The sequence below is a fragment of the Bicyclus anynana genome, chromosome 12, assembly GCF_947172395.1.
Source record: "Bicyclus anynana chromosome 12, ilBicAnyn1.1, whole genome shotgun sequence".
NCBI classification, from domain to species: domain Eukaryota; kingdom Metazoa; phylum Arthropoda; class Insecta; order Lepidoptera; family Nymphalidae; genus Bicyclus; species Bicyclus anynana.
Window position 1 is genome coordinate 4,848,449 of NC_069094.1, and position 22,462 is coordinate 4,870,910.

At 38.3% G+C, this 22,462-nt stretch overlaps 1 protein-coding gene across 4 annotated transcripts in view; it reads right to left on the bottom strand.

Moving 5' to 3' along the window:
- The window catches only part of LOC112048512 (V-type proton ATPase 116 kDa subunit a 1), a 39,962-nt gene that overhangs the window by 1,056 nt on the left and 16,444 nt on the right, over nt 1-22,462 (bottom strand). For 3 of the 4 annotated variants that reach the window (XM_052884773.1, XM_024086049.2, XM_052884772.1), the window contains exons 2-13: nt 20,598-20,743; nt 12,015-12,191; nt 11,213-11,373; nt 10,149-10,329; nt 9,227-9,403; nt 8,128-8,340; nt 7,043-7,193; nt 6,015-6,388; nt 5,019-5,128; nt 4,125-4,252; nt 2,533-2,753; nt 858-1,092 (exon numbers count right to left, since the gene is read on the bottom strand). In XM_052884773.1, coding sequence (XP_052740733.1) covers nt 858-1,092; nt 2,533-2,753; nt 4,125-4,252; nt 5,019-5,128; nt 6,015-6,388; nt 7,043-7,193; nt 8,128-8,340; nt 9,227-9,403; nt 10,149-10,329; nt 11,213-11,373; nt 12,015-12,191; nt 20,598-20,714 — 2,245 coding nt within the window. In that variant the 5' untranslated portion in view covers nt 20,715-20,743. The remainder of the gene's footprint in view (nt 1-857; nt 1,093-2,532; nt 2,754-4,124; nt 4,253-5,018; nt 5,129-6,014; nt 6,389-7,042; nt 7,194-8,127; nt 8,341-9,226; nt 9,404-10,148; nt 10,330-11,212; nt 11,374-12,014; nt 12,192-20,597; nt 20,744-22,462) is intronic. The other variant, XM_052884774.1, reaches the window with a different exon arrangement.

The window sequence follows — 22,462 nt, forward strand, 5'->3', positions numbered from 1 at the left end:
AGGTACCTATGTAAAAAATATTACATACATTCAAACATGAATGTATATAATATTTTTTATTACCTCATATCTTCCACGGATGTACTTAATTAAGATATCGTTAGATTCGTCTTAATGATCCGAGTGTTCTTAGATAGGTGAAATTAAAAAAATTAAAAAGCCAACACGGGGACTTTGAGACGCTGGAGACTCGTGGTTAAAAAGACCTTTTTTCGGATTTAATAAGGTTATCAAATTTAAGGGCTCATCATGAGGATTTTAAAATGGTATATCATCACCATATTTAAAAAAAAAACCACAGTTAGAAAAACGTTTTTTTAATTTATTAATTGTCTATTCAAAATACGCGAGGCGGTTGACTATGGGTGCGAGCAGGTTAGGCAGTCGGGTTTTTTTTTAATTTTTTAATTATTGACTTGTTTAATACAAAATCTTAAACCACAACACATATGGTTACTATTCCTACAGGTCGGTTGGATTACCAAACGACCTGGAGGAATTAGAATCGATTCGAGCAGATTGAAAAATCATTGATGACTTAAAGAATAACATTTAGTCATACATGATTTTTGCGTACCGTTCACCGTTTACGCTGTGCATCCAACGGAAGCTCTCAAAAGGAATATTTTTGCCTTTATGCCTTATCCTTTTTTATGCCGCATTTTTCCTTGACTCTCCGCAATTATCAGACGTAGCGTGATGTAGACCAATCCTCCTCGATAAATGGACCAAATTATTTATTATATTTTAAATTCGAAGCAGTAGTTCTTAAGAGTAGCGCGTAGCAAACAAACTATTTAAGCTCTATAATATTAGATTATGGCTATAATATTAGTATAAGTTAAGGCAATAATTACCTGCGTGAGCAAGAGACAGGGCCCACAGCCGGAGGTATGAGGCGGTGTGGGAGATGGTGCTGAGCACGTACTCTATGGTGTGGATCCCCTGGTGGATCATGATCTCGCTGAACGGCTCGTCGTCGTGGTCGTGACCGCCCGACGACTTGGCCTGCGGCTTGGGCTGCACCTCCGAGATGTCGGTCTGTTCTTGCAGCTCAATACCCTGGTTCACGTTACCGTTAGATTGCTCAGGCTAAAATTATGAATTTTTGGGATATTTATAACATCTATACTCATAATAAGTCTGTAGAGAGGTCAATTCTGTACATGAAATATATTGCCAAAATAACTATCAGTGGTCGATACTGATGCCAAAAATGCTATCAGTGAAATTTTTGTCTGTCTGTATGTTCTATATAGAAACAAAAACTACTCGAAGGATTTTAACGAAACTTGGTACAATTATTCTTCATACTCCTTGGCAGGTTATAGTATACTTTCATCACGCTACGATCAATAGGAGCAGAGCAGTGAAGGGAAATGTTGGGAAAACGGGAGAAGTTACTCAATTTTTTAAGCTTCAGTCGCGTGGTATGTTTGTTATAGAAACAAATACTACTCGACGGATTTTAACAAAACTTGGTACAAGTATTCTTCATACTCCTGGGTAGGTTAAAGTATACTTTTCATTACGGTACCGTCAATAGGAGCAGAGCAATGAAGGGAAATGTTGAGAAAACGGGAGAAGTTACTCCATTTTTTAAGCTTCCGTCGCCGTCGCATGGCCATAGGGGTAGAGAGTATTAAATAAATATCTCCGCCGCCTTTGTTTGTTCGTGATAAACTTGAAAAATACTAACTTTCCTGAGATTTTCGCCAAAGGATTATGAAGGTTTAAGCATGTATATTTTCAGATACTGCGGTTTTTCTTCTAAGAAATTTTCGGTTAAAATTCTCAGAAAGAAGTTGAAAGTTTGTGATGGTTTACACTTGTGCATCTGAGAGCTCGGAGCTAGAGCAGAGTCTGTCCCAGTATTTACCATTAACTGAATATGGCCGTTAATGAATTTAACATAATCACCAGGCCGGCAAGCCGCATAGAATTTTTACTGATTTTTATAACTAAAAGAAGATCAGTAGGTATTTCACAGCTTTACCTAAGAGTTGAGCCCCGAACTCCTGTTCCAAATCAATTTGGGCTAAATAAGGTATAACGAGGCAGTTAATCATTTAATAATTATGAGAATTTAATAATCTTTTTAACATAATAATGGAACTGACTTCAAAGACGTATTTCAGTTATTTTGATTTTTACACAAATATACTGAACCGATTTTCATGAAAATTAAATGGGACCAATGTGAAAGCATACTCTTTCAACCAAAAAAAGTATTTTCAAAATTAGTTAATAAATGACGAAGCTATAAGACGTAACAAACATTAAAAAAAACATACGTGTCGAATTGAGAATTCCTTCTTTTTTGAAGTCGGTTAATAATTATTAATTGAATAAATCAACATACCGACAAAGACGTACCGCCAAGCGATTTAGCGTTCCGGTGCGATGTCGTGTACAAATCGAAAGGGGTAAAATTACATTCTCCTCCTAACAAGTTAGCCTGCTTCCATCTTCGATTTCATTACATACCATCAGGTGAGAGATTGTAGGCAAGGGCTAACTTGTAAATTTTACCTTAACGTGTTTCTTCTTAGCGGACAGTAGGTACAGCGGCTTTCCCAACAACATGACCGGTATGCAGCAGAGGGCGACGAGCACGAAGACCCGCTGGATGGTGCCCTGCCCCTCGAACATGAACTCCTTGCAGTCGTCCTCGGGCTCCGTGCTCGAGAACAGCATCATGTTGATGAATAGGATGAGAACTGATGGCGCGCAACCCTGACGGTAGGCGGGATCTGTAAGTAATGAGTAAGAAAGAAAATAGCTTGCCTCACAACACAATTTGTTCTTTAACAATATCCTGCGATGTGTGGCACAACCCAGTAAAGGGATCCAACTCAGCAAAAAGAGCATGCAGCATGCAGTTAGGTTAGGACATAGTTTCTTAACCTTATTTTGCTCGCCTATGAGACTACTTTTCAACCTACCCACCAATTTTCTTAAATCTTGAAAAAAATGATTTGAAAATACCCAATTGAATTTAGATCTAAATGTTAAATCTTTTAGTTAAGAGACAGTGCTCATAAAGTATAAGAAATTCCCCTCATGTAACTCATATTATAGGTATAAATGAGTTAATCCTATTGCATGAGGACATGTTCGAAATGGCTAACTGTAATAAAGCCATCTAGCAGATAGAGGGCATTGAGATGCCAATATTACACGTTGAGATGGAGTCTGTCTTTCTTTGACGATTCTAATGCCTCTTTGAAAATCTCAAACGTCCACGTTGAGTAGGGTTTAGACGTAGGTAAGGTAGGCTATTATATATCAGTTGTGTGCATTTTAAGAAATTAAATATCACGAGTCTCAAACGGCGAAGGAAAACATCGCGAGGAAACCTGCATACCTGAGAATTTTCTTAATTCTCTGCGTGTGTGAAGTCTGCCAATCAGCATTGGGCCAGCGTGGTGGACTATTAGCCTAACCCCTCTCATTCTGAGTGGAGACTCGAGCTCAGCAGTGAGCCGAATATGGATTGTTAATGAATGAAAATGATGAAGGTATGAAGGTGTATGACTACACATAAGTTGAATTGAAGATCTCGAAACTGTCCGAAAAATCTTTTATCAGTATTTGTATAATCGGATTGTTACCTAAAGCGTACAAAACATAGCTCACCTAAAATGGAGATGATGACAAGGTTTGAATATATTGATTTTTATGATACATTCGTGTCTGGATATTTGCAAAATAAATAAGATTATAAAATTTCAAAATCTATTAATTTTTAGAAAATCATACTGTTTAAACTTCCTTACATTAAATGTGACATTTTTCAATAAATAAACTATAAACATAAACGCACAAATAACAAAGATTTTAGCGATTTTGTTTGAACGCCCACACAAATCTAACGATCAGCGAGCCAACGACGTCACTAGTTCGTGCCATTTTGTATGGAGCGTTTTTCAGGGACCCGCGGCAGCGCCGCAAATCTGACCCTTTAAATCCCTGTAGCTCCGAAAGTAATGATCGCAGATATTCTGTTACTTTTACAAAAATGCTTTACTATTAGCATACTCTTAATTTATATACAATTTAAAAACTGTCATCATCCCTATTCACATGGAAGTGGCAATAGTTGGATAAAGTCATTTACTCACCCTCAGAGAGTGTGCTGTATGCGACCCATTTGAAGAACATCATGAAGACCATGTACAAGAAGAGAAGACACAGGAAAATGACTTGAGGCAAAAACTCGAGGATGATTGAGTAGCGGCGCTTGAAGAAGCTAAAAAAAATGACATTTTTTATCATTTATCTGTTCAAGCAAAAAAAATTTAAAGTTTCAAGGAAAAGTTTTGTAAAATGTATAAAAGCTTATAGGTTGGATGTGGTTATTGGTGAAGGTTTTCGGTAATTATTATACAAACGCGGCGGCGGAGTCTGCTTTATAATATTATTATTATTTAATTTTTTAACTTTATTTCTACCCCACAAAACAAGGCAGAAAACTATACTCGTAAAACATAAGGAAGCGAAATACTAATGCCAACAATGTAGCATAAAATCTTTTTAACAAAAAAATTTAACCGACTTCAAAATCACAAAAATAAACTAAAAAGCGAAAAATAACATCGTATGTGCTGCCTTCTGATCACTTTGAAGGCGGTGCAAAGCCAGTGACGTATTAATTTCCCGTATTGTGGCGCACAGTACGAGCCATTTCGTTATTTTCATTTTAACAATTTTACTTACTGAACCGATTTTCATGAAAATTACATGGGCCCAATCTGGATCTCTTTCAAACAAAAAAATACTTTTTATAGTAGTTAAGAAATGACGAAGTTATGCGGTAACAAACATAAAAAAGAACACGCGTTGAATTGAGAACTTTCTCCTTTTTTTTAACCGACTTCAAAAAAAGGAGGAGGTTTCTCAATTCGACCGTAGTTTTGAAGCCGGTTAAAAATAAAACAGAAGAAAGTCAAATACAAAAGGCGACGCTTCGTATTAATTTTCATCCATCCAAATATAAAGGTGATATGAACACTCACTTGTAATTGACGACACTCATGCAGACACCGAAGATCATGTGCAGGACACCGAATATTATGGACAATTTCATTTTGTAAGAGTTCAAGAAGATAATTTTGTTTTCAGCAGTCTGAAAAATTAAAAAAAATTGTAATAAGAATAATCTTGTCGTTGAAGAATTTACATAAGAGCTAAACTTCTAGTCCCCTCTGAAAACGAAACGTATACCTATAGGTATGATATGCGGGTGATAGGGAGGAAGGACTGCGCGGGTATGAAGTCGTACGCGCGGGTCATCGCTATCCCGGCCCGCGCGGACCATCGGGAGTGTTATGAACGAATTTGCCAAGTTATATCTACGCAATGCATAAACACTTATAACTGAGCGGTTATAATACCTACTTACGCAATTCGGTGTATTATAACTTCAGCCCCCCTAGCCAAGTGGCAGGTCGATTCTCTTTCTACGGTCGCTGACGCTTCGAAAACTAGAAAAATGTACGAGAGTGACAGATCTTGATCACGTGATCTGTCGATAGCAAATGTCATTCCCATACATCTTTCTAGTTTTTGAAGCGTTAGCGATCGTAGAAAGAGAATCTACGTGAAACTTGGCTAGGGGGCAGATCGGATTAGAAGTTTTGCGTATGCGTAACTATCATTATCAACCCGAGACTCGACTCGAGACTCGAGACAGACTCTCAGAATGAGAGTCTCCTCTCAGAATGAGAGGGGTTAGGCCAATAGTCCACTACGCTGGCCCACTGCAGATTGGCAGACTTCACACACGCAGAGAATTAAGAAAATTCTCAGGTATGCAGGTTTCTTTACGATGTTTGTGTTCACCGTTTGAGACACGTGATATTTAATTTTTTAAAATGCACACAACTGAAAAGTTGGAGGTGCATGCCCCGGACCGGATTCGAACCCACACCCTCCGGAATCGGGGGCAGAGGTCATATCCACTGGGCTAACATGGTTCAGCGTAACTATAAAATAATTGAAATGAAACTTACCTGCCATATAGGATCAATGCCTATGAAATACGGTGTATCTATGTAAGAGGCTTTAGGGTCCAAGGAAAAGGCTTTACTGTGCTCGAGTGTGTAGTCATCGTATGGAACGAACCAAGACGAGCCAAATATGTTCATCGATTTGGAGAATATGTCGTTGTATACAAGTCCGGTGTACATAGAGAAACAGCCCATAAGTAGGATGATGTAACGGCCGGCAAAGAAGATGTTCCAGATTTCGTTGTTCGATTTCTTAGCGGAGAGAGACACTTCTTTGATGACCATCCAAGCGCCGAAGAGTGCCATGATGCAACCGTGGCCCAAGTCTCCGAACATCACGGCGAATAAGAACGGGAAAGTGATTGTAGTGTACAGTGCTGAAATAAGAGAGAGGTCATTACTGAATGACTGCTGATTTTAGAGTAAGTATAATAGACCATCATTGATGTCCATTATAGCCTGACCAGAAATATAAGAAATCCTGGATTGACAGCGCCACAAGCATTTTTAACCGTCTGTGCTTAGTATTCTAATATTAGTTCCTTTTTTCCTCAACATGGTGAGATTTTTTATTTTTCTGGTCAGGCAAGGTAAATCAAAAGAATTGACTTTAAGTATAAATTATTATATCGATTGAGAATAACATAAATTGATAATATATACTATTTTAATTAAATCAAACTACGCGCTATGAAGGTGAGATCGTCAAATAAGTCGAGTTTTTTAGCTTTATAAATAATTAACATAGTTACATCAGCCGATGGACAACCACTGCAGAACACTTTTAGTAAGAACTTCCAAATATAACGGTCTTATGATGAAATCATGGTGGACCATGTTGTTAATCCACCTAGTTAACCAAAACTGCATTTTTCGTTACATGGTAGCAATTACAACATTTTGGGACCTGGTACCTACCTCAACGTCCATTGATTGGCTACAAACTTTAATTCTTTTCTGTTTTTTTTTATTTTTACTGGATGAGAAATTTTCCTCTTTAAGAAGAGGCCACTAGAGAAGGTATCTCATACCTGGATTGCATTCCCTGTAGGAGGCGACACCGTAAGCGTCGATAAGGTTCTGGAACCCACGGGTGAAGCGGTTGGTGCGATTGAATGTTGGCGGGACCTCGTCGGTTTCGATGCAGTTCAAGAAAGATGGGATTGAACTTCCACATGCGTTCTGAAAATTAAAAAATATTGAAAAATTTATAACTAAGGTATTTATTTTTGAAACTAAAAGAAAAGTGACTAGGAAAGCCCCATGGTTTAGGGCATAGATTCAAATGCTCGAAATAAGGTAAGTTGGTTAAGGACTTCAGCTCTTAGGCTATTGAATTACAGCTTGCTGTTGCTTACAGCGCTGTTTAACAATAAAAAATACGGGTGGTTTTAAAAGAATAACAGAGCAACTAGAAAAAATTCCCAGCTTCATCATATCAGCCGATGGTCGTCCACTGCAGGACATAGGCCTTTTGTAGGGACTTCCAAACATCACGATACTGAGCCACCTGCATCCAGCGAATCCCTGCGACTCGCTTGATGTCGTCAGTCTACCTGGTGGGCCGTCGCCCATCACTGCGCTTTCTTGTGCGGGCTCGCCATTCCAACGTCCATCGGCTCTTCGAACTATGTGTCCCACCCATTGCCACTTAAGCTTCGCAACTCGTTGAGCTATATCAATGACTTTGGTTCTTCTGCGGATCTCCTCATTTGTGTGATTCGATCACACTGAGATACTCCTAACATAGCTCGTTCCATCGCCCGCTGTTGGACTCTGAGCCTTTTTATAAGGCCCATAGTAGTTAGCGACCAAGTCTCGGAACTATACGTCATCACTGGTAACACGCACTGTTCGAAGACTTTTGCCTTTAGGCACTGAGACGACTGAGACTTATTTTGGACGAAAAGACGTCGCGAAATTTTCTGAATGCAGCCCAGCTGAGTTGGATTCGGTGGTTTACCTCTTTCTCGAAATTGGACCTACCTAACTGGATCATATGTCCTTGTCCTAGGTATATGTATTCGTCTACAATTTTGAGTGCAGTAAGATTCCCAGCTTAGTAAATTTAAATCATAAAATGATTTTTGAGTTATCCTCGTATTAATTGACTTACAGATCCATCAGCCAAAGCCTTCTGCACATTCGGCAAATCAGCAGTCGGCACCCAGCATTCACCAATCAAGCACTTCTTGGTGACGTCCATGTTGAACAAGTTGAGAGTGTGGTAGATGGCCTTCATCTTGCGGACCATGATCGACCAGCTGGCCAGTTCCTTGGCCACACTGACTAGTACGCGCTGCCTGTGGTCACGAGTTTGATTCAGCACCTATTGACAAAATAAATGTCTATTACGAATACATGACGATAAAATTAACCAATATTTTAGGTGGATTTTATCGTCAAAATTAATTAAATACGAATTTTCCACCAATATAGGTATATTTATGTTATGTAGGATGCCTATGGGATTAGGAAGCGTTTTCTATGAAAGCTCCTAGACGGATTTACTTTTTCCAACTCTTCCAACTATTATCGCCAAATTACCTTCTAGTTTATCGCCAACAGACAGACAGACGTGGCGGAGAATTTATAATACTTTATTTTTTTTTTACTTATAATACGTATATAAATAAGCACGCCTCGATTTCATTCATAACTCGGATAAATAACTTGTCAGGTTTTTATAACATTAGCACTGCGAAGATGTGGAACGCTCTTCGAGCTTCTATTTTCCCTTTCACCTATGTGTATCTTCAAGTCAAGTGATAAAGCACTTCGTGGATGGGGCTTTTCACCGTATGCTACAGTTATTTCAGTTATACATGATTGCAGTCCAGCTGAGCTAAATACCTACTGTGACTGTAGGTAAATGTATTGTAGGAAATAGTAGTCTGAGACGGATATGACGTCAGGTGGCGCGACTTAGTTTCGTAAAAAGTGGGGCGTTAGAAAGGAGTACCGATCGGTTGGCGGGAACGACTTGCGACTGTGTTTGTCAAAGACGTCTTAACCCTACACACAACGTTTACAAGTGCGTGTCTCATCTCAAGCTCAGTCTGCGCCATTTTAGGGTCTTATTTTGGTTACAGTTTGATTTGTTAATTAAGTTGTCCTGACAAATGTTGTGAATCATAGCCATTGGTTTTCTTATTGTTTGTAAACCACTTCTGAGTCTGCTAAAAGTATAGACTCTAGATCTAGAACATACTTACCATGTTAAGATCTTCTAGCCGGGTCCGGACGCCCTTGACCATGTCCTGCCGCTCGGTGTTGGAGGGCGGGCACGGGTACAGCGACGCGTGGAAGCCGGAGCACACCTTCTTAATCCGAGACTTGAGTTGTTCTCCTTGGAAGAACGCGACAAAAACCGTCTTGTAGATCTCGTTACCCTGGAAACCAAAAATACATATTAAATAATATCATGCCTTCAAAATGATTACTTGATAGTGGTCATTTACAGACCATCTTGTAGTACTGCAGCTTAAAATACATAAATAAATCATAAATTAGATCGACAATGGCAGTAGTAATTTTAAAAACCACTCGACAGATATATTTTAGGTGGATTCTTTGAAGCTATGTTTAATATCAGATTGAAAAGTTTGAAAGATCGCAAGTTACAAATATGTTTATTGCTCACGTAACGCTGTTCACATTAAAGCAAAAATATTGCTTGAAGGAGTCTGCGACATAGACGATGCTGATACGGAGAAAAAGGAAGTGATATCTGATATATCGTGATATTCTGCTTAAACCGCTTGTGGTATGGCGCCTCCAATCCAGGTTTTTAGAGTTCCATAGTCAACAAGGAACCCTTACCTACCAATAGTTTCGTCATACCCATCTCTGCGTCAGTTTTAGCTCATAGACTATTAAGTGCTACTCTAGTAAAATGTAAAATAATTTAGCAATGTCCGTAAATAAAAATTTTAGGGTAAGTATTTCAATTTCTGATCAGGCTATAGATGTCTATCAGTTGAATTCATAGACGTTGTAGGCACCCCAGGGGATCATTCAGCGGCTGAGTGTCCAATTTCACCTCTATTTGTTTGAGAATTTGACACTCAGCGAGTGAATGATCCCCTGGGGTGCCCCTACAACGACTATGAATAGCACTGTATGAGTAATACTAACAGTGTTGGGATCTTCAAGAGGTTTATCAAGCTCGGCGCGGCGCAGGAACACGTTTCCCCGTGAAATACGCCACAGCATCCTTTCGAAGGCCGGCACTCGCTCGCGCTGTACCACGCCCGCCACGAAGCCCAGGCGGCCTCGCGTGGCGGCTTGCTGACCAGTCTCGTCGGCTATTAGTGACCTAAAATGTGTATAGCGGATTATCAATACAAGCTTGCTATATGTAGTCCATTGCTCTTGGCCTGTAAAGAGTGGCTTGGCCCACTACAGGTAGTGGACCGTTAAAATAGCGTAGTTACTAAAGTGCCCACTCCGATTACTCTTTCATATCCTACTTCTGAGCGTTCATAAGCCGTCGCGCGACCTGAATACAACACGCTTTATCTACTTATGGCTGGACAAACGGCAGGTCTGGTTCAGCAGGTCAGGGCCCTGGCGCTAATAAAAAATGGATTCCCACTAAAAATATTAAATTTAAGTACAAATATTTTCCCTAGGTACAATTTTCGAATTTCTCTTAACAGAGTTGCCATGATTAAAGTTGCTGACTAGCATAGCCGGAATCGGCCACCTGCGCATTCAGTGGGAATGCAAGCCAAGCGGGCCCCGCATGGACTCGCTAACAATAAGTCTACAATTAAGTAAGTTTTAAACTTCAATTGTGGAAGTAAATAATATTTCAATTAAAACTTCTTTTAAATAAAAGACTTTTATTAACAACACGTTCTCCTAATTTGACTATCTAAATTATCGTATTTAACTAGGTACCAAGGTAGACAGAGGGACAATATTATCAGTAGTAACTTAAAAAAATCTATCTATTTGAAGAATCTTCGCTATTTACCTACGAAGTTTCGCACATGATCAGATATTCTCCAAAAAGGGAAAACTGTTCATGGCTGTATTTCTAGATACCTAACAAGGTATAAGTTTTTGGAGGGACTGAAAGTTGCATTTAAAACCATTTCGACTTTTCAGAACTAATATAAATGTAATGTTGAAACATTCAACAGCCAGGGTCAAATTAGGAAACTATTTTGTTAAAAATGCATAATGTTACTCACTTGGTCAGGGAATCCATTCCTATTTCTTCTTGAGCAGCGAAGAATGCTTCGGTCTTTTCGAGAACATGTCTCAATTCTGTCAACTCTAAATAGTTTTGCTTCAAGTTGATGGCATTGTGCGATAACTCGAGGATTTCATTTTCGGTCTTTTCCAAGTGTGCCTGTAATAAGTATTATTTAAATTTAGTATCTGGTTTATTTGATAAAATCTATAGTTGTAGTTTTACAAATTAATAAACGGGAAAATAGTTCCTGTTATTTGATTGACTATTTATTTCTACAACTTTTTACTATTGCTTGCTTTAAATTTCCGTTACATTCGATGTTGAGTTTAAATTTTGAAGATTCCTGATATGATTATTAAATTTTTTAGGCTTTGTTTGAGTCAGCATGTTTGGCTGATAGACTCTGAGGTCCCAAGCACTCTGCAACGAAACGTGCAATGCTAGTAACAACCTCTACTAAAGTTTCCCGACAAGGAGTTGGTTAAACACGCATGACCGTGATTTTGTAAGTCCCTCCAAAAGATCTACACTCAGTAGACCTCTATCGGCTAATATGAAGATATTAATATGATCTATCTCTTGCTTAGATAGCCATGTATTATGTAAGCCTAAGATGTGCTCCACGAGATGTTTTTCTACATGGCTCTGTTTTTCGTCGCAAAGCTAGCATAACTAAGCTTAACTTAGCGTTTCTTTGTTTTTTCTTGGCACGTAACTTGGGCCTGCTGGTAAGATAGTCGGCTATGTTCAGTGTAGCCTGTCTGGTTAGATCATAGGGTCAATATTATTCGACCTACCTCCAAATCAATGATCTCCCGAGGGTTAGGCGCACGAGGCATGTCCTTGACGGGCGGTACAGGCACCTTGTCCTTGTGCACCTCTGCTTCGATGTATCGCAGCTTGCGTTCCATTTCATCGCAACGACGCACTTCGTTGACGAATTTACGTTGGAAAGCATTCACTTCTGCGTTTAACTGTAAGGATAGAAAAGTTATATGAAAGTATTTTCAAAACGTTGGTAAAGGGATACATTTAGATATTATCTGAACAAGCTAAAGGATATGGAACAAACATTTTATCTAGATTAGATGCTATTTCATCACGTTCTGACATATATGTTTATTGAATGCGGTGTTGGTAATGCATCCTTAGATATTGAACCCGTAGGTTCTTTCGGTATTATACGAAAAATATTCTATATGTAGGTCAGTGTTTTCGTATTTTACTCGTATGAAGACTCAAGAATGATTTGGCAACCAAGGGAACCATCAAACATACAAATAAGTATGTACATTCTCGTATGTAGGTAGGTAGGTAATAGGTAGGTAGGTACTAGGTAGGTAGGTACTAGGTAGGTAAGAACTTTTATCTGTACTTTAAATTGATGGCAACCCTAATTTTATGATCAATTTACGCATCCATTAAGTGTAGTAAAACAATAGGTATTAAAGATAACTATATGAAGGTAGGTACTAGCATTTCGTTACTTCGTGGTCTAGAATCAATTGTATGAACGTACGGGCAGGCATGAGTACCTAATCAGTGAAAACGAAAACATTATTAAGCATATGAGCATTATATTTACCCACTCAATGATTGCAGGTGTTAAGTTTCAACAAGGAATGCAGTTTACTTGAATTACCTTCTATCGGAACTAACAGATCATCGAATTTAGTAAGTATTTTTCTTTGAAATGTACCTACTTATTGAAACTTGGCCAATACTTCCATTGCCTTGTACGATGACAACAGTCCAATGCGCGGAATTTAAACCAAATAATACCTACCCTTTTTTTAAATTCCGAGACCGAAGCTCCCGTTAAAATCCATCCTTTAGTTAAGTAAATAATATCGCAAATCATCGCGGATAAGAAGAATAAAGCGTTGCAAATTGTCTATTTTACAGAGACACCTTGAATTTCATTATTTAAAATGTTTAATATTCAATACCAAGGTTGGAATGCATAAATGGCGGTCAAATGCGCAAGTAATCAATTTTACCATGGAAATACTCGTAGGAACGACATGAGAAATATTTTGTTATGCAGTGTAGTAAACACTAATACACATATTATATTGTTTTATAAACGCATGGCTAGGACATGGAAATATCTCCCGAAGTCAATGTTTCCTAATTCTTACAACCTGGGCATCTTTAAGAATAGAGCATTTTCTGGGCAAGCGCGTTCTACCTTAGCCTTACGTTCTGAGTCAAGCGCGAGCTTATTTCATATAAAAGGTAAAGGTGTCGGACTCATCACTGAGAGGTCGTGGTTCGATCCCCGGCCGCTGGACTATTGTCGTACCCACTCCTAACACAGTCTAGTTCCGACCGATTGGAGGTGAACGGGGCTATTTGTGATTTAAAATACATATAATATGGCAAGAATCTTTAAAAAATAAAAGAAAAAGAAAATACACTACGAGTACAGTGGTTTTATTTCATTCCCCGATAGCTATTTCTTTCTTTACAAGTTAGCCCTTGACTACAATCTAAGATGGAAGCGGGCTAACTTGTTAGGAGGACGATTCTACGAGAACGCAAAATCGCTTGGCGGTACGTCTTTGTCGGTAGGGTGGTAACTAGCCACGGCCAAAACCTCCCACCAGCCAGACCTGGTCCAATTAAGAAAACCTCAATCGACCCAGCCGGGGATCGAACCCAGGACCTCCGTCTTGTAAGTCCACTGCGCATTCCACTGCGCCACGGAGGTCGTGTATTCTATTTGATATATTCTACTATACTACTCGTATATATTATTCTATTAAAAACTACTCATCAGAACAATAGAAACAGTACTTGCGGACTGTTTAAATTTTTTTGATAAGAAGTTTAAATAGAAAATGACAAATATTTTTAAAAAACTTAGTAAAGTGTTATTAGTTTATTATACGAGTAATGAAACACGATAATTTTGAAAGCTCGCAAGAATGTGTACTTAATGTCTCTACATCGCACACTAAAAATGGATTAAAAAGACACACACGAACGTTGAAGGCTTTAGAATCGAGCAGACTTTGGCGGAGGAATTCATTTAATCATTCGAATCGGTTTTTTGCTCCGGATCCCGTTTCCCAGGGTCGACCGCTCGCAGCCTGTAGGGATGTTCTTATTGATAGTGGCACAAGGCGAGTGAGAAAACGCAAACCTTCATTGCATATGTTACGCTGGTCACACACGGTCAAGTATTCAGCGCTATCTAGCGCGTGTAGGGATGTGGGCGGTTAAAAATATCGAAATATGGTAATTGGTGTGTTTCGATATTTTTTCACTGATTCAGAGTTTGGCACCTACTCTATTAACCTATTTGCGTAGAAACAACGAATTACAAAACATTAATATACGCAAGCCACAAACCTTAGAAACATTTTGGGGTGAACCACCCTTATTATTTAGGAGTATACAAATTTAAAACTAGATGTTGGCTGATTCTCAGACCTGATATGCACACAAAATTTCATAAAAATCACTCCAGTCTAACTTTTAAATTATGTATTACAGAACTTTAAAAATGGAAATTTTGTGGACTCGCCCTTTCCGAATTCTTTCCCTATATTCTTGCTCTGTTTTTTAGTTTAAACGTCGAAAGTACTATGCATAACTAAAACTTTCTGCATAATATTATCAATTAATTTGTGTAGGTACACTTGTCAAGTAATAAAATTAAATATTCATATTAAAATTGACGGAATTAGGTTTTATTGATAAGACAATGAGGCAATGGCGAAAGAGCCAATTTCATTCATAACGTTATCGCTAATAACTTTATGGCTCATGCTTTTATCTAATGAGGCTACAGAATCAAGAGCAAGTATTGCAAAAACAGTACTTACACAATACCAGTGGCGCAGCTAGGTAACCAAGGGCCCTGGTACAAATAAAAAATGGGGCCCTACATAGGTACTACCTATTTAAACTGGTTAGATTTTATCAAGGAAAATATATATACAAATACGTAAAAATGCTAAATGTACTTTATCATCAGCTCTCAAGTTCAGTTCGATCGCGATTTTCTGGTAAGGATTCGAGAGCCCCCTTGTGCCTAGCCCCTGGCACAGAAAACATATTTGCCCCTGGGTAGCTACGCAATGCACAGTTCCTACATTTGTGCAGTAAGGTGAAGTAATAGTGTAGGTGCGTAAGTATAGGTACTAACTTTTATCCATTCCGACCCGAAATCCGAACTTTATGTTAACTTTTGCTTAATAAGAATAAGAATTATCCAAAGTGCTCTATAAATGACGAAGTTATGCGCGAACACACATAAAAAAAATATATATATACGGTCGAATTGAGAAACCTCCTCCTTTTTTGAAGTCGGTTAAAAAGAAAATTAAAAACTTAATTTTTCATTAGGTACTAAACGATCGTTCATTTATATATTTTTGACGGCCTCCGTGGCGCAGTAGTATGCGCTGCGGATTTACAAGACGGAGGTCCTGGGTAAGCTGAGTTCGATCCCCGGCTGGGTAGATTGAGGTTATTATTGGTCCAAGTCTGCTGGATGGGAGGCTCAGGTCGTAGCTAGTTAGTTAGGCATAGATGTACCGCCAAGCGATTTAGCATTCCAGTACGATGTCATGTAGAAACCGAAAGGATTTTCATCCTAAGTACTCCTAATAGGTTAGCCCGCTTCCATCTTAGATGTTACATATCACTTACCATCAGGTGATATTGTAGTCAAAGGGCTAACTTGTATCTATACTAATATTATAAACTTGAAGAGTTTGTTTGTTTGATTGAACGCGCTAATCTCAGGAACTACTGGTCCGATTTGAATAATACTTTCAGTGATAGATAGCCCATTTATCGAGGAAGCCTATAAGCTATCCCCGTGTTCCTATGGGAACGGAAACTACGCGGGTTAAACCGCGCGGTGTCAGCTAGTATAATAATAAATAAGGTACTACCTAACTGTTCGAAGTCTCGGTTATTTATCACATAATGCAATATTAGTAATGCAGGAAAGCGCCACGAAATGTTTACCTTGTCCAACAACCTCGCCAACCTTTAGTTCAGGGCTTTGAGCATAAGTATTACCTCGAATGATTTATTAAACACGTTTTCTGCGGAGATAGTTTATTGATATAAATGACAAATTACATTCAAAACATTTTGATCAATTAAAGTAATAAGAAGGTTTAATTACTTAAAGTACTTGGTGTGTATCAGAACCAAGAAAATTGTTGTTTTTAGAGTTACGTTCTCAGAAAAAAAGGATGAACGGAACCTTATAGGATCACTATGTTATCCCTCTGTTCATATTGTACCGTGAAATTGCTTATATTCGTAATTATTATCGAGTCGCAGCAAACGACACACTACTATACAGTGGCGGACTCACCAGCCGGCTGAGTAGGCTGGGCGCTAGGGCGGCAAATTTGGCCCAAAAATTTTTGCTTACAGAAATAAATAAAAACATAATTTTTTACAAATATAGGTACGTAGCGAATACATAGAGAAAACGTATCTTGAAAAAAATAATGAAAATTTAATAAAAATTAACAAAAAAGTGATGTAAGTAGTAAGTAAAACGACAACAAATTTTAAAGTTGCAATTATAATGACAAAATAAAATTAAACTATATGATTGCAAACTAGGTTAACAAATTTTAGAGGTCCAGCAGGAGCGGCAAAAACTAAACAGCCGAGGTTTTGGCGGTAAACTTGTAAATCCGCCACTGCTATTATAAAATGACTTTTGGATTACCTCCATCCTCCATAAGTCGTGTCCCTAACCTAACACATATGAGAATCGTGACTTTGAGTTTCCCTGTGTCACGCCATCTTTTCCTGTCTTCCCATTTATTGAGGAAGGCTATAATCTATTTATTATTCCCGTATTCCCAAAGATTTTATCCGCATCCCGATGCGTTCTACAATGCTCTCCGGGTGACCGAAGACAGGAAAAGATGGCGTGACACAGGGAAACTCAAAGTCACGATTCTCATATGTATTAGGTTAGGGACACGACATATGGAGGATGGAGGTAATCAAAAACTCATGTTTTCAATCCTTTGCAGCTTTTAACAAAATCAGACATTTAGCTTAAAACGACGCACTCAAAAAAAGGTACATTCTCATTAAAAGGACGTATCTACGAGTTCCTTCGACCATTTTTGGTAAATTTTTGAACAATTTATAACATCCGCATACAAGGGTGATGATAGTTACTGTACCTACATCTAAACTATAATATTATAAAGCTGAAGAGTTTGTTTGTTTGCTTGAAGGCGCTAATCTCAGGAACTACTGGTCCGAAATGAAAAATTATTTCAGTGTTAGATAGCCCATTTATTGAGGATCTATACATATATTATTCCCGTATTCTTATGGGAACGGGAACCACGCGGATAAAACCGCGCGGCGTCAGCTAGTTAAATATATTATCAAATATTATGAGTAAGACTAGAAACCAACCTACTGAAAAAAATGGTGAGACGGCAAAAAAAGTATGAAGCTATCAAACGACAATGAATTACTTTACTTTTTTGTGTGAACTTTGCCGCTATAAAACTTCCGTTACCTGAGCAGTAGGGATTTTTTTGGGGATAACTTCTTATTAAGCAGCATAGTATTCATTGTAAGTTGAAGTTTTTTTTATACATATGAATAGCGGACATTTTTTTCTACCGCCTTTAGACCTCTTTGATCCGGCCCTGTTGCAAAATCTTAAAAATTTGGTTTGGTAAAAAACTTCTGTTACCTCAGTAGTAGAGATTTTTTGGGGATTACTTCTTATTAAGCAGCATAGTATTCATTGTCAGTTGAAGTTTTTTTTATACATATAAATAACGGACATTTTTTTCTACCTACCTCTTTGATCCGGCCATGTCACAAAATCTTGAAAATTTAGTTTAGTAAAATAATTTTATGAACTTTCGAAATTTCAGCAATCTCGACTTAAAAAATTAGGTACTTCGACTTTAAGCTCGAGATCCTACTATATTATTTAATATTATAAACGCGGAAGTTTTTATGGATGTTTGAATGTATTTGGATGTTTGTTACTCTATAACGCCGCTACCTACTACTGAAGCGATTTAGCTGAAATTTGGTATTAAGATTTATAGCCTGGATTAACACATAGACTACTTTTTATCCCGAAAAAATCTACTAACTAACTACTAACTACATTCCACGCGGACAAAGTCGCGGGCGTCTGCTAGTACTTTAATAATCTAAATACATACCCATTCCTAATACAGTCTTTCCCGACTAGTTGGAGAGGAATAGGAATATTGGATTGGTCATATAAAAAAGATATCGCAAATATTCTTTTGTTTTTTAAATTAAAAATAAAATACAGGCACTTAGAAATATAGCCTACAATAAATTGTTCAGACTTCAAAGTATTACAAAAGAAAACGTTGGTTTTACCTTTTGTGAAATGTATTCTACTGCAATAGTAAAAACAAGTGCTTTAAAAACTAGATCCATTGCCCACTTAAGTGTCCTTCTATAGACATCCATAGTCAACTACATAGAGTGACAACATATGCCTAAGCACTCACTCGCACGATAGTTTTTTAAACGGACGTTAAAAAAGCGTTCAAATATAATATGAAGTTACATGAAGGTCTATTTCCAACACCCAAAATTAAAAATGCTCTGCTGCTCTAAAAAAATGTGTTTTAAAAACGTTGTCGTGTGAACATATATTTGGGAATGCATTTGTCGTATTTGAAGGCTTTTTAACGAACGTTAAAAAAGCGTTCATATAAAGAATGTTAAATGAAGGTCTGTATCCAACGCACAAAATTAAAAATGGAACACTGCTCTAAAAAAATGTGTTTTAAAAATGTTATCGTGTGAACATATATTTGGGAATTCATTTGTCGTATTTGAAGGCTTTTTAACGAACGTAAAAAAGCGTTCAATTAAAGAATAAAGTCAAATGAAGGTCTGTATCCAACGCCCAAAATTAAACATGCAACACAGCTTTAAAAAAAGGGTCGTGTTTCAAGAACGCTGTCGTGTGAACATATACTTGGGAATGTATATGAACGCTTTTTTAACGTCCGTTAAAATAACTCTCGTGCGAATGAGGGCTTAGAGTCATTACTTGGTACAATATTAACAACAAATGCCTTAGAGACATGCTTAAATATGCGTCGCAGAATAATGTGTTTTGTTCAAGTGTTTGATATTTTAAAGCTCGCTTTAACCTCATTAGAATTGCAAAACAAGTAGAAAACTCTATAATAAGATAGATTTTGTCATTTACATTTTTAAGTTACGTAAATAGTAGGTATAAATAAGGTAGCGATGGAGCCCAAATTAAATTAAATAATAGATTAATACCTATTTGGCATGTAAAATAAATTTCGACACGTTGAATTTCTTCATCGAAGAGTGTTTTATAAACAAGTTTGTGAAGTCTTAGATAAAATCCATAAAAATCATACTTGGTTGTGGTTTTTTACAGAATATTATACACACACCTGTTAAATTGTTTGTTTCATTGTCATTAAAATCTGATACTGATAATGATTTTGATTTTCATTTGTTTACTCGTAACACCCATGTATTATTATTAACAGAATGAAGAGTTAACTGAAAAAGTTAACTGCGAACTTTGTTTTTTGGACGTTTCTTAACCCTCCGTGATATCAACTTTAAGCCCCTGTAGGCAATGGGCTGCCGATTTCATGGCCCTTTTTGTTAGGAGCAACTATTGAGTATCTTGCCGTCTCTTCTCAGCAGAACCGATCCGAACCGGAGGTGGAAATTTTTTACAAAAATCTGTCAAACTTGATGTTTCAAAAGTGCTTGTAAACTAAGCCTTTTTTTATTATTATTCTTTACAAGTTAGCCCTTGACTACAATCTCACCTGATGGTAAGTGATGATGCAATCTAAGATGGAAGCGGGCTAACTTGTTAGGAGGAGGATGAAAATCCACACTCCTTTCGGTTTCTACACGGCATCTTACCGGAACGCTTAATCGCGTTAACCGCTAAATTGGCGGTACGTCTTTGCCGGTATTGTGGTAACTAGCCACGGCCAAAGCCTCCCACCAGCCAAAAACTACTACAGCCTACTTGCAGCCCTGGATTAGCTTATAATTTATTTAAGCAATTGCTTAGGTATCCCGCCTAGAGAGTCCACCGCAGCCTTTAATCTATTTAGGCAATGGTTAGATTAGGTCACCGAGATGACCACCGACCAGAGAAACACAAAAGTTAAAGCAACTACGTATTAACATTTCTTTAATTAACTATTAACTCTTTGTAGTTCACTTAAAGATAGGGTAGGAGGGCCCACAAGGAAAGATTTCTTAGCATCATCATGGGCATCAAATTACCTTAATCCGGCACTGCCTACTTGTGCTAAATGAATTTTGATATTAAGATTAGTATCTGAGGAGCAGGTACTCACGTCTCTAAACTGCACGGTGCCAGCTTCGCCCAGCTCGGAGACGGAGGTGTAGGCCGCCTCGGGCTGAATGAAGAGCTGGCAGAGCGCCATCTCTTCGCTCCGGAACATCGCCCCCATCCTGATGCTCTAATCTGTCCCTCGTTGTTCTGAAACAATGGCGTTTATATTCACTATCACCTGTATGATCAACATCATTATTTCTACTACTTTTAAACCGACTGCCAAAAAGGAAGAGGTTCTATGTTCTCTCTAGCATCATCAGAAATCAGGATACCAATGATAAATCAATTGCGATTGACGGCGTAAAAAGTTCTCGATGGCCTCGATGGGTATATCTAATAACACCGTCTTTCGTTCTTCGCTCTGCATTTTGCTTTTTACCCAAAAGCAAAAAAGGTTATCATACTTACCTATAAAACATATGATAACAACTAGAAAGAACTTGTAGATAAAAACATTATACAAGACATACATACTTCTAATATCGAAATGGGAGCAAGATCGTATCAAACGGATCACCTTTCTACGTCGAGAGGTCTCAAGGTTAGCAATTGCTTCATTGATTGTTATGATCAATCGTAACTCGTAGATAAGTTCGATATGATAACAATGTTTCTTCTACAGAGATCAGTAGGTAGTATATATACCTAAGGCCACGTTCAAATTAACAGATTGATCTACATCATCATCATTATCATTATCATATGAGGGACATTCACTCCAGGACAAAGACCTTTTGTAGGGACTTCCAAACATTAAGATCCTGAGCCGCCTGCATCCAGCGAATCCAGGCGACTCGTTTGATATCGTTAGTCCACCTCATTGCCTTTTCTAGTGCGGACCTTGGGACCCCAACATCCATCGGCTCTTCAAACTATGTGGCCCGCCCATTGCAACTTCGGCTTCGCGACTCATTGAGCTAGTGACTTTGTTTTTTCTACGAATCTCCTCATTTCTTGATCTACATACATATGTATATCACGCCTAATTCCCGTAGGGGTAGGCAGAGACTCCGTTTCTCTAACATCAACAATTTACTCTTACTACGATATGAGGATCGAAGCAAGAGATCCTACCTCTTGCTTCGATCTTGAGCCGATGAACGTTCACTGTAGGACATAGGCCGAGGGACTTTCAAACATCAAGAACCTGAGAGCCGCCTACATCCAGCAAATCCCCGCGACTCGTTTGATATCGTCAGTCCTCGTGTGGGGTCCACCAACATTGCGTTTTCTAGTGCGGACCTTGGGACCCCAACATTCATCGGCTCTTCAAACTATGTGCCCTGCCCATTGACACTTCAGCTTCGCGACTCGTTGAGCTATGTCACTAACTTTGCTTCTACTACGGATCTCCTCACTTCTTGGTCTACATACATACTTCACGCTTATTCCCGTAGGGGTAGGCAGAGACCACGTTCCTCCACCACCTTCATCTTACAACGATACAAGGATAGAAGCAATAGATAGGATCTCTTGCTGCAATCCTTGTATATCTCCTTTGATTCTTCTATTCTTATTAGTACTTTCATTCAAGTTCGTCGGTTTAGAGTATTCTAGACTTGGCCTTTAATGCCTTGGATTTGGTCCATGAACGTTCGCTTTGTTTGTATCCTTACATACATCCTCTCTAAAAATAGATGATCCTACCTATACCTAATCAAATAATAAAGTTCTCCCTACCGACTCGCGGTGTGGGGGTACTAACATCGCCCACCTCTGATATTTCAGTCTGCTGTTGAGAAGTTCTTGTAACCCATTATCTTTATTAGTAGTACAGCTTTTTGGGAAGGTTAGCAAATGCCAGCAATGCTGTGTTCTAGTCTAAAGGGTGTGGTTGCCGGTGTAACAGAGATTAGAGATAGA